This window comes from Mus musculus, chromosome 16, assembly GCF_000001635.26.
Source record: "Mus musculus strain C57BL/6J chromosome 16, GRCm38.p6 C57BL/6J".
NCBI classification, from domain to species: Eukaryota; Metazoa; Chordata; class Mammalia; order Rodentia; family Muridae; genus Mus; species Mus musculus.
In genome coordinates, this window is record NC_000082.6 from 16,409,929 (window position 1) to 16,423,441 (window position 13,513).

General features: G+C 36.5%; 1 protein-coding gene across 10 annotated transcripts in view; it reads right to left on the reverse strand.

The window, feature by feature from the left end:
* Window positions 1-6,981: 6,981 nt before the first annotated feature.
* Fgd4 (FYVE, RhoGEF and PH domain containing 4) overlaps window positions 6,982-13,513 on the reverse strand; it is a 183,625-nt gene continuing 177,093 nt past the window's right edge. For 7 of the 10 annotated variants that reach the window (XM_011245874.3, XM_006522027.4, XM_006522024.4 and 4 more), the window contains one exon: window positions 6,982-12,892. In XM_011245874.3, the coding sequence (XP_011244176.1) occupies window positions 12,635-12,892 (258 nt within the window). In that variant the 3' untranslated portion in view covers window positions 6,982-12,634. The remainder of the gene's footprint in view (window positions 12,893-13,513) is intronic. The other 3 variants (NM_001301817.1, NM_139232.3, NM_001301818.1) reach the window with 1 other exon arrangement.

Genomic DNA, 13,513 nt, shown 5'->3' on the forward strand with positions numbered 1-13,513 from the left:
CCTAATCATCTTTATACCCAGAGATTGGTGTTTGTTTCATCTCTCATCAGGCCTTAGGAACCTTCAGTGGATCTAAGACTTCAGTCTGTTTGAATGATGTCGAGGTGATCACATATCATACTGTCAAGGCCTGAAAACTTCTGTATTAAGTGATCTCTAATACCAGTAATAAGAAGCCAATGCTTCATGTGGCCAGGGAATAACATTTTGTCTCATCTATGTCACACCATTCTTCAAGAAAGAGTTTATGTGTGAAGTCAGAACAGTAATTGACAGAGCAGGTTCCCAGTCAGCCTCTCTGACACAGCTCTGCTGGCTACAGGCTCATCATTCTTGCAGTGCTACTGAGGAGCAGCATCCAGATCTATGACAGTTAAAGTTCTGCCTCGGGCCACTAAGATACAGCCTCTGTTTTAACATGATAGCCTGTACAAAGTATGAGAAGTTCTTAAGTAGCATGCACTGGTGCTCTCTACAAATTCCCACCTAGGAAAAAAAACCCATGAAACCAAATGTTGATGAGCCAAGAACTATGTTTATTGTAAGTAATCCTTTACCCAAGGCCAATTGCTTTTATATAGTATTTGATAAATTGTGAATTAGTCTTTTTCCCTTCTATCCCACCCCCCTCCCCTGCTTCTATGAGGGTATTCCGCCACCCACCAACCCATTCCCACCTCCTTGGCCTCACATTCCCCTACACTGGGGTACTGAACCGTCGTGACAGGACCAAGGGCTTCTCCTCCCATTGATGATACATATGCAGCTGGAGCCATGGGTCTCTCGATGTGTACTTCTTGTTTGGTGGCTTAGTCCTTGGGAGCTCTGGGGGTCTGGTTGATTGATACTGTTGCTCTTCATATTGGGCTGCAAACCCCTTCAGCTCCTTCAGTCCTTTCTCTAACTCCTCCATTGGGGACCTTGTGTTCAGTCCAATGGTTGGCTGTGAGCATCTGCCTCTGAATTTGTCGGGCTCTGCCAGAGCCTCTTAGGAAACAGCTATATCAGGCTCCTTTCAACAAGCAATTCTGGCATCCACAATAGTGCCTGGGTTTTGTGACTGTATATAGGATGGATCCTGAGGTGGAGCAGTCTCTAGATGGCCTTCCCTTCAGTCTCTGCTCTACACTTTGTCTCAGTATTTGCTCCCCTGAGTGTTTTGTTCCCCTTTCTAAGAAGGACCAAAGCACACACTCAATGGTCTTCCTTCTTCTTGAGCTTCATGTGGTCTGTGAATTGTATATTGGGTATTGCAAGCTTTTGGACTAATATACACTTATCAGTGAGTGTTCTTCTGTGATTAGGTTACCTCACTCAGGATGATATTTTCAAGTACTATCCATTTGCCTGTGAATTCCATGAATTTTTGTTTTTAATAGCTGAGTAGTACTCCACTGTGTAAATGTACCACATTTTCTGAATCCATTCCTCTCTTGAAGGACATCTGGGTTCTTTAAAGCTTATGGCTGTTATAAATAAGGCTGCTATGAACATGTGTAATATGTTTCCTTGTTATATGTTGGAGAATCTTTTGGTATAGACCCAGGAATGGCATAGCTGGATCCTCAAGTAGTACTATGTCCAATTTTCTGGGGAACCACCAGACTGATTTCCAGAGTGGTTGTACCAGCTTGTAATTCCACCAGCAATGGAGGAGTGCTCTCTCCACATCCTTGCCAGCATCTGCTGTCATTTGAGTTTTTTACTTTAGCCATTCTGATTGGTATGAGGTGGAATCAAAGGTTTTTTTTTGATTTGCATTTCCCTGATGATTAAGGATGTTGAACATTTCTTTAGATCCTTCTCAGTCATTCAGTATTCTTTAGTTGAAAAATCTTTGTTTAGCTCTGTACCCTGTTTTTAAATTGGGTTATTTGTTTCTTTGGAGTCTTAACTTCTTGAGTTCTTTGTATATATTGGATATTCACCCTCTATTGGATGTACAATTGGTAAAGATCTTTTTCCAATCTGTTGGTTGCCATTTTATCCTATTGACAGTGTCCTTTGTTGTACAAAAGCTTTGCAATTTTATGAGATCCCATTTGTTGATTCTTGATCTTAGAGCATAAGCCACTGGTGTTCTGTTCAGGAAATTTTCCTCTGTGCCCTTATATTTGAGGCTCTTCCCTACTTTCCCTTCTATAAGTTTCAGTGTATCTGGTTTTATGTGAAGGTCCTTGATCCACTTGGACTTGAGCTTTGTACAAGGAGCTAAGAATGGGTGAATTTACCTTCTTCTACATGCTCACTGCCAGTTGAACCAGCACCATTTGTTAAAAATGCTGTCTTTTTTCCACTGGATGGTTTTATCTCCTTTGTCAAAGATCAAGTGACCATAGGTGTGTAGGTGTAATTTTGTGTCTTCAATTCTATTCCTTTCATCTACCTGTCTGTCTCTGTACTAATATCATACAGTTTTTGTTTGTTTGTTTGTTTGTTTGTTTTTTTATCACTATTGCTCTGTAGTACAGCTTGAGGTCAGGGATAGTAATTGCCCCAGAAGTTCTTTTATTGTTGAGAATAGTTTTCATTATCCTGGGTTTTTTGTTATTTCAAATAAATTTGCAAATTGCTCTAAACTCTATGAAAATTGAATTGGAATTTTTTATTGAATCTCTAGATTGCTTTCGGCAAGATGGCCATTTTTACTATATTAATCCTGCCAATCCATGATCATGGGAGATCTTTCCATCTTCTAAGATCTTTGATTTCTTTCTTCAGAGACTTGAAGTTATTGTCATACAGATCTTTCACTTGCTTGGTTAAAGTCACACCAAGGTATGTAATACTATTTTTGACTATTGTAAGGGCGTTGTTTCCCTAATTTTTTTCTCAGTCTGTTGATCCTTTGAATAAAGGAAGGCTATTGATTTATTTGAGTTAATTTTATATTCAGCCACTTTGCTGAAGTTGATTATCAACTTTAGGAGTTCTCTGGTGGAATTTTTGGGTCACTTATTTATACTATTGTATTGTCTACAAATAGTGTTATTTTGACTTCTTCCTTTCCAATTTGTATCCCTTTGACCTCCTTTTGTTGTTTGATTGTTCTAGCTAGAACTTCAAGTACTATATTGAAGAGAGAGAGAGAGAGAGAGAGAGAGAGAGAGAGAGAGAGAGAGAGAGAGAGAGAGAGAAAGACAGCCTTGTCTAGTCCCTGATTTTAGCAGGATTGCTTCAAGTTTCTCCACATTTAGATTGATGTTGGCTGCTGGTTTCTTGTATATTGCTTTTTACTATGTTTAGGTATGGGTTTTGAATTCCTGATCTTTCTAGATTTTTCCATGAAGGGATGTTGAATTTTGTCAAATGCATTTTTTCAGCATCTAGTGAAATAATCATATGTTTTTTTTTCTTTGAGTTTCTGTATGTAGTGGATTACATTGATGGATTTCTGTGTATTGAAATATCTCTGCATCCCTGGGATGAAGCCTACTTGATCATGGTGAATGATCTTTTTGATATGTTCTTGGATTTAGTTTGCAAGAATTTTATTGAGTATTTAGCATTGATGTTCATAAGGGAAAGTGGTCTGAAGTTCTGTTTCTTTTTTTGGTCTTTGTGTGGTTTAGGTATAAGCATAATTGTGAGTTCATAGAATGAATTGGGTAGTGTTCCTTCTGTTTCTATTTTGTAGAATAGTTTGAAGACTATTGATATTAGGTATTCTTTGAAGGTCTGGTAGAATTCTCCACTAAGCCCATCTGGTCCTGGGTTGTTTTTGTGGGGGTGCGTTGGGAGACTTTTAATGACTGCTTCTATTTCTTTAGGGATTATGGGACTGTTTTGTGGTTTATCTGATCCTGATATAACTTTGGCATTTGGTATCTATCTAAAGCATTGTCCATTTCTTCCAGATTTTCCAATTTTGTTGAGTATAGACTTTTGTAGTAGGAACTGATGATTTTTTGAATTTCCTTGGTTTCTATTGTTACATCTCCCCTTTTATTTCTAATTTTATTAATTTGGATACTGTCTCTGTGCCCTTTCATTATTTTGGCTAAGGGTTTATCTATCTTGCTGATTTCCTCAAAGAACCTGCTCCTGGTTTTGTTGATTCTTTCTATAGTTCTTTTTGTTTCTATTTGGTTGATTTCAGCCCTGAGTTTGATTATTACAAGCCAGCTACTCCTCTTGGGAGTATTTGCTTCTTTTTGCTCTAGGGTTTCCAGGTGGGCTGTCAAGCTGCTAGTGTATGCTTTCTCCAGTTTAGTTTTGGAGGCACTTAGAGCTATGAGTTTTCCTCTTAGCACTGCTTACATTGTGTCCCAGAAGTTTGGTTATGATGTGCCTTTATTTTCATTAAATTGTAAAAAGTCTTTAATTTCATCATTTCTTCCTTGACCACATTATCATTGTGTAGAGCATTGTTCAGCCTCCATGTGTATCTGAACTTGCTGTTGTTTTTGTTGTTATTGAAGACCAGCTGTAGTCTGTGGTGATCTGATAGGATGCATGGGATTATTTCAGTCTTCTTGTATCTGTTGAGGCCTGTTTCATGACCAATTATATGGTCAATTTTGGAGAAGGTACCATGAGGTGCTGAAAGGTATATTCTTTTGTTTTAGGATGAGATGTTCTATAAATATCTGTTAAATCCATTTGGTCCATAAGTTCTGTTAGTTTCACTGTGTCTCTGTTTAGTTTCTGTTTCCATGATCTGTCCATTGTTGAAAGTGGGGTGTTGAAGTTTCCCACTATTATTGTGTGAGGTGCAATGTGTGGTTTGAGCTTTCGTAAAGTTTTTTTTTTTTTTTTAATGTGGGTGCTCTTGCATTTGGAGCATAGATGTGCAGAATTGAGAATTCATCTTGCTAGATTTTTCCTTTGATGAGTATGAAATGTTCTTCCTTATCCTTTTTGATAAATTTTGGTTGAAAATTGATTTTATTTGATATTATAATGGCTACTCCAACTTGTTTTTTGGGGGGGGCATTTGCTTGGAATATTGTTTTCAGCCTTTTACTCTGAGGTAGTGTCTGTCTTTGTAACTGAGGTATGTTTCCTGTACACAGTAAAATGTTGGGTTCTGTTTATGTATCTAGTCTGATAGTCTATGCCTTTTCATTGGGGGTTGAGTTCATTGATGTTAAGAGATATTAAGGAAAAATGATTGTTGCTTTCTGTTATTTTTGTTGTTAGAGGTCAAATTATGTTTTTGTGGCTTTCTTTGGGTTTGTTGAAAGAAGATTACTTTCATGCTTTTTCTAGGGTGTAGTTTCCCTCCTTGTGTTGGTGTTTTCCATGTATTATCCTTTGTGGTGCTGGATTTGTGGAAAGATATTATGTAAATTTGGTTTTGTCATGGAATATCTTGTTTTCTCTATCTTTGTTAATTGAGAGTTTTGCTGGGTATAGTACCCTGGGCTGGCCTTTGTTTAATCTTAGGGTCTGTATGACATCTGCCCAGGATCTTCTGGCTTTTAGATTCTCTGGTGAGAAGTCTGTTGTAATTCTGATAAGTCTGCCTTTATATGTTACTTGACCTTTTTCCCTTACTGCTTTTAATATTCTTTGTTTTGTGCATTTGGTGTTTTGATTATTATGTGATGGGAGGAATTTCTTTTCTGGTCCAGTCTATTTGGAGTTCTGTAGGCTTCTTGTATGTTCGTGGGCTTCTCTTTCTTTAGGTTATGGAAATTTCTTCTATAATTTTGTTGAAGATATCTACTGGCCCTTTAAGTTGGGAATCTTTACTCTCTTCTATACCTATTCTTAGGTTTCATTTTATTGTGTTCTGGATTCCCTCAATGTTTTATGTTAGTAATGTTTTGCATTTTCTTTGAGTGTTGTGTCAATGTTTTCTATGGTATCTCCTGCATCTGAGATTCTCTCTTCTATCTCTTGTATTCTGTTGGTGATGCTTGCATCTATGTCTCCTGATCTTTTTCCTAGGTTTTCTAACTCCAGGGTTGTGTCTGTTTGTGATTTCTTTTTTGTTCCTATTTCCATTTTTTAGATCCTGGATGGTTTTGTTCAATTCCTTCACCTGTTTTGTTGTGTTTTCCTGTAACTCTCTAAGGGATTTTTGTGTTTCCTCTCTAAATTCTTCTACCTGTTCACCTGTGTTCTCCTGTATTTCTTTAAGGGAGTTCTTTATGTCCTTCTTAAAGTTCTTTATCATCAACATGAGAAGTGACTTTAGATCCATGTCTTGCTTTTCCAGTGTGATGATTTATCCAGAACTTGTTATGGTTGAAGAACTGGGTTCTGATGTTGCCAAGTACCCTCAGTTTCTGTTGCTTATGTTCTTGCACTTGTTGCTAATCATCTGGTTATCTCTAGTGCTACCTGCCCTCAACTGTATCTGACTGGAGCCTGTCCCTTCTCTAATCCTGGTTGTGTTAGAACTCATCAGAGTCCAGTTGTCCCTGTGATCCTGTGATTCTGTGATCCCGTGAACCTGAGGTCCTTTGTGTGTCAAAGCTCCTTGGAACCAAGCTGCTTCTGGGATTCTGAGATCCTGGTATGACCAAGCTCCTGAGATCCTGAGATCCTGTGTGTGTTAGAGCACCTAGGAGTTGAGTTTCTTCTGGGTGTTGTGGTACTGGGTGCAGAGCTAGCACCCAAGGTCTGCTCAGGGTACCTCCTCAGACCGGAAGGAACTGGTGACACTGGCCAGGTGGGATTCCTGCATCCCTGGATCCTGCTGGTTCCAGTCCCTCCCTGGTGTTGGGGCTGATGTTGTGGCCTTCTCACCTATGATCCTATGATCCTGGGCATGTTAGAGTGCCTGGGATTTGAGCTTCCTCTGGGTGTTGTGGGACTGGATGCAGAGCTAGTGTCCAAGATCTGCTCATAGTGCTGCTGGAAACATTTTTTTTACTTGTGACATTTTTTTAGGATTTTCTCAAATTTTTTTTTTTGATGACTAGAAACTAGAAGTACCAATATCCTGCTGAAATAACCTTTTTTCTGATCAGAAAATCAAAATCATGCATACTCAGTACATATAATACTGGTGGAAATAACAGCCAAGGCTCCAAAACCAATTTAAGGATGTCTTTATTTACAAGATACAAATGTTTCATATTTAACAAGAATTGAAGTGCTTAATTTTACAATGTTTTCAATTATCTGCCTTTATGATTAAATATACAGATGTTACACTATATATACAGCATATCTAAGTATTGTACATTCACACCACTGCAAAATAGGGATGTTTATATTTTCACAACTATAAAATTCTGATGTGCCCTTTGAAACTCAGTAAACATGTCAAAAGAAAAATCAAAATAATTCTTAGTTTTTTAAATAACAATTAGCACTGGGTGTGGTGGCACACACCTTTAATCCCAGCACTCGAGGCAGAGGCAGGTGGATTTCTGAGTTCGAGGCCAGCCTGGTCAACAAAGTGAGTTCCAGGACAGCTATACAGAGAAACCTTGTCTCGAAAAACCAAAAAACCAAAACCAAAACAAAACAATTAATTGTCTCTTAAAATATGAAATGGCAGTTTGGTTTTATATATGAATGATTAAATGTTAAATAATATATAGTATATATTTGAGTCTTCATATTTCATAATACACAATTCAATTTTCTCATCATAATGGGCTATAAGGTCTGTATTTACTTGATGCATTTAGTATTCACTTATTAAAATATACTAAAATTTGATTTAATTTTTTTTATCAAATTGATCACAATGAATTTTAGGGCAAAGTATGATCTTTATGTAACTTTCAGTGACCCCCACTTCCAACAAATAAACTATCTTGTAGAAGCCATGTGTTATTTTATCTTGAAATACAGAAAAGACACAGCATTTAGCCATTCCCTTCTCTTAGAAAGTTGACTTTAGAGTGAAAAATAGCAGAAAAATGGCTTATAGAATGAGATTACTTTGTAAAAGCTTAAAGAAGAAATAAAGTAATGATAAGATAATATCATGTATAATTTAGATGCCAAGGTCAAATCCTGAGCACAAGGATTTCATCCACCAACAAGTACATAGGCATCTTCTAACTTATTTCTCTCGAGCAGTTCACATGGATACAAGTAGTCAGCCCATTTATCCAGCTCCATTCATTCCTTTCATGTGCTAAGGTAGGTGCTCTCTCTATACCTGCAACAAAAGCAACATTGCCTCTTCCTGTAACCTAGCAAGACTGATGGGCTTGGGTAAAGATGAATTATAACATTAAAAACACATGTGAATAATTTTGTTAAAATACTTAAATTAAATTTTACATAACATTTTGTTCTTTGGTGAGAATTGAAGATTTATAATTTGTACATTTATACATATAAAGTCACAGAGAGTATTTAGATAGATCTAGTAGTCTAATGCTTTTCTTTTAAAATCTAGGGAACCTATAGTTTGATAGTTATATGAAAATAAAAAACTTGATTCTAATTAAACTTAGAATGAAAAAGTGACAGGATCCACTACAAATGTGAATGTAACTCTAATAAGAGGAACTCTTTAGCCTCAGTTCTTATATTCATACATTCTTGAAGATCACAACATTAAATAAAACACTAAGATTGTTCTGTCTTTCAAATTTTAGATTATACATACCATGTGCTTATCATGTGATGTAGGAAAGCTAAGTTACCTTCTACTCTTAAAACAACAGAGATAAATAAGACCTGTGCTTTCTGGGAATTGATTTACTCTTATTCATGCTCATTTGCCATGACAACACACTGACAGATATGAGGATTAAGAATCCATTTCAGACAATACACTCTGAATAAGTTAAAGCTTTAGAAATAAACAAATGATATCTGAAAATAACTGAAGGAGGGAAAACCCTTCCACCTCAACCAAAAGGAGGAAAACAATCAATCTCCCCAAATACCCCAAAAAACAGAATCATGAACTCCAGAAGTATTTTTGAGTAGAGGATTTTAGAAGGCATCAGTGGCTCTTCAACAACCCTGAAGTACCATGGAATTATAGTTAAACAGTTCTGATGGCAACATATACTCTTGTTTAGAAAATTCAGCAGGGAACATTTACAAGGTTAATTCCTATATTTAAAAAATGGTGTAGGTAATCCAGTGAAGACAGTATGGCAACCTTTATGTTGAATTCAATTCACAGAAATGTACAACACAGCTGATAAAACAGAGCAGAGCAAACAAACTGCTTCATTATACATAGCCTTTGTAGAAATTAAACACAAGGCTAGAGTGATGGCTCAGCAATTAAGAGGTCCTGAGTTCAATTCCCAGCAACCGCATGGTGGTTCACAACCATCTGCAATGGGATCTGATGCCTTCTTCGGGTGTGTCTAAAGATAGTGACAGTGTACTCATATACATAAAATAAATAAATCTAAAAAAAAAAGAAATTAAACACAGTTGATATGCCTGAAGCCATGGAACGATGCCTTCCTTCTTTCCCCTGTGCTCAGCAATTTGGACTATCATATCACTTCTCAGAAGTTGATTCTCTATATGCTGTAGCTTAGGGCCTTCATGTTAAACTTTTGGTATAAACTCATACTGGAGAGTTTTATTGCTTGGTATTATTACAAAAGTGGCTAGTGGCATTTTTCATTATTGAACTCCACATAAAAGTTTAGATAAAAGCATGTACCACATCTCACCTTTTCCAAATGGTAGACTTTCAACAAAAGCAACAATTATGTTGAAAGTTGAAATGCTTTGAATGAATAACAATTTTACCAAAGAAATATTTTCTTAAATTTGAAGGAAGGACATTTTTCTTAAAGATTACTTTTGAACACACTAAGCTAGAGAAAATAACAAATTAAGAACCATATGAAACATTTATTTGATCAGGAAAGGAACTGATACTATGTTCAGGCTCAGTTTATCATGAAACCCTACTTATCTCAAAAAGAGGTTAGTTATTCTAACAACCTCTTGGATTGGAGTTTATTTGAATTAGATTTTTTAATGTGTATGTGCATGCACACTGTCCATGCATGTGTGTTCACATATATTTAGGGAACTGTGCAAATGTGGAGAGATCTGAGGCTATGTCAGGTGACTTCCTTGGTGCCTCTCTACCTCATCATTGAGGCAAGGTTACTTACTGTTCCTGCACTCGCTGCTCTGACTTGCCTGGATAGAGCACCTTCACCAAAACTTCCTGGCCCCACCTCTGTTGCCCTTGCTTGCCTGGCCTTTATGTGGTCTCCGGAGACCTGTCTGAACTGTTTCTCATCCTTGCATAGAATTCTCCTTAGCCCCAGAGTTGAGTTCTTAATAAGTAACTAATATTATTCTATTACTTTTTTCTCCTACTAAAAGTATTTGTGGTTATTTTGAGAGAGATGGGGAAAGTGGTTTGTGCTTGGCTCAGTGTGGGGAGAAGTAAAGGTGAGAACCAGAGAAGATCCTCTTCTGGCACTCACACTCCTTACTGAATGAACACTAGAAGCATGCTAACATTCTTTTTATGAGTATCCTTTCAATAATCTAAGTTGAACTACACTGAATATCTAATCATATTCCTTCTATTCAAGAATTTGCTGGTAGGCAAACATGTACTCTTCTTGCTGATCAAATAGTTTTTTTTTTAAATATTATCTGACATAAATCTTCTAAGTGAGACAGTTCACTCATTATTCTGCTTATATTTACAGAAGTCATCCTTATTCTGATAGTCATTCTACATATTTACTGCTTTTCTTTTCTTGAAATATGAAAAATAAAGTAAGATGTATAGTTATTGTTTAATTTTATCAATAGGTACCCTTCACACCTGGTTTCTTTCCTCCCACTCAAACACAGCATCAATGCTGACAACTAGAAAAGAGAAACAATGTACAATTTCTTTCTATATGACTCTCATTTAGTAGGGAATAAGGAGATAGCTTTGTGTTTTGCCCATTAGTGATTCTAAATAGATGGTTTAATGTTAATGTTCATGTCTGGTATTTCATGGAGGAAAGCAACCTAATTGGTTCCCTTGCTCCTTTGGAGTAGAAAAAAAATGAGACGTTTCTTGTGCAACATGAGGTGTATAAATGTATGGTGGTCTCAATTTCTGATAAATTGTACTCTACATCTCAAGTGTAGCCCTTAAAGATTGTGTGTAGTGAAGACATTCTATGGATTCCTAGTAAACAGTACAGTAAAAGTGGTAATGTTTGGAGAATGGAAAAGAAAGGAAAAAAGTCTAATATGAGAAAAGTATTAACTTAAACAGTAAACTCAACATAAGATTTTAGTCACAAGCACAACCTAATAGACAGCCATAGTTCATCTGAGAGTCCATGGGATAAAAAGGGAGAATTCTGCAGTTTCTTTAGTGCTTCCCATCTCATAGAAATCTGCCATTATTGATTCTGAAATCCTGGTTTCATCTATCTTTTCTAGTGAATGATTAAGCATAAATTTCCTTTACTAATAACTCTCTTCTCCCAGATAAGCTGGCACACGCATGAGCTCCGCTTTGTAGCTGACAGAAGGAAAGCTCACCCAGCCACCTTGTGTTTATTAGATGTTGTCCTCATTTACCCGTCCATAACAGTCCAATGGAAAGGAGGACAGTAAACAGTAAACCAGCGTCTTCCATATATCCCAGGGCTCTATAAGGTCAGATGTCTTATATAGTTTTAGGAAGTTTTTGCATATGTTGACATTAAATTACCATGACAATTATGTTAATATAAAATGTAAAGTAAGCCATACATTTTAATCTCTGTGACCAAAGTGCACTTAAGTTGAGAATAAGCAGAGTAGTTAAAAATAATAATGTTTAGTTACTATTTACTAAACCCTCATCTTTTATCTAAATAAGAATTAATAGCACCTTCTAAGAGAGGCACTGTTTTAAATAGGTACAGAACAAAAGAAAAATAGTACTCTAAAAATACTGTTGAAATTCACACTATATCTGACACCACATAAATTACTCTTTTTTACTATAAAAATATCAATACACTTAGATTCTAATCAGTTCAACATAACTTACCAATTTTTCTTAAATTTAGAACACTGCTAAGTTTAGAAATAAAATAGGTTTTATATTTAAAGAATTAACCAGAGTGAAAACAAAACTAAAGCTGAAGAGAAAGCTGACATATTCATACTTATTTTCAATATTATATACAGGCAAATTGATTTGTATTTTAGATATTTTATTATTAGGAGTAATTCTACAAAACAAGTATTATATTAAGTCAAAAAGTATCAACATCAGGAACCTATAATTTTTTGTGTTGTATAAGAACAGAAACTATTTACATAGCATGAGACTTACAAACTAGACAAGTTCATACAATACTCTAAACTGTCCCTGTACTTTTTACCATAGATCTATTTTGGTTACATGGAGGTATATTTTTCACACTCTTACAAGTTCTACATGTGAACAAGACAATGAAGGATTTCTTAAATGAAAGGCCCATTATAACCAGGTAGTGATTCGACAGTTAACATTTTTTAACCCACTCAAGGCAAACATACACAGTTAAGGAATAGCTTATCAAAAAGGTTCCATTTTCCACATTATTTTAGAACTTCAACAGAAGAATGGCTCTGCATACTGATTTTATTATATATAAACATATGAAAGAAGTCCCCAAAAGATGTGTTTATGAAACCATATTTCTCAATGCAAAGTGCTAAGAGACAAGGAAGGAGAGCTGGGGATGTCTTGAGCTATGTGTATTACTGGAAACTCCACACTAGCAGCTGCTGAAGTTTAGCATTCTGACTTTTTCTTGGGTCCAGGGAGATTGTTCAAGGTGGCTAGATGCTCACTTGGGCCATCTGGTGTCTCACCTGTGACAGCTAGAAGGATGATTTTCAGCCATTTCTGTTTCAGTTCCTCATTGTCTGCAGCAAAGCTATGCACAGACTTGGACTGGGTCAGCTTGAAACTATGTGGCAGATCTGCACTCTTAGGCATATCATCCACAACGTAGCCCAGGAGGGGTATGGTCGCTTGGGCTCTGACATCCTAAGGAAAGGACATTGTACATATAAGACATATTATTACATAGGTGTATGTGGTCCTTACTCCTACAAACTCTTCCCTGCCTACTGTCCCACACATCCTCGCTCAGGAACTCTCTTTGGATGGAGGCTGATTTTAGTGTCTGTCGATGGGGTCAACAATGGTGTTGGCTGAAGAAGATAAAGGAAGTAGAGCTGACACCAGATGAGCAAAATCGTCCTGGTGCAAAGCTTGCTCCTGTGGGAAGCTCATTCAAAGCCCGTGCTTTCTCCACTCAGTGAAAAGCCAAGATGGAGGGTGAATAACAGCAATCTTAAAGTTTAAAACCAGCATTACTAAGAATTAAAAATAATATTTTTTTTAATGATTCATTCTTCTTAATTATTGTCAGGGAAAACAGAAAAGTAGAATAGTTTTAGACAGTTCTAGGGATTTTTCTTAAAATGTTTTCTAGATCTTGATGTAGGATGAGGCTAAATAAAGTCTGACAAATTTAAAACAATATGTTTCTAAAGTGCAGGAATATATAATTGCTTTAAGTGTTGTTCACTTTCAAAGCAAAACAATCTACATACCATGTTCTGGCTTATACTAGAAGATAAGCCAGCATTAGAGCTGACCCCA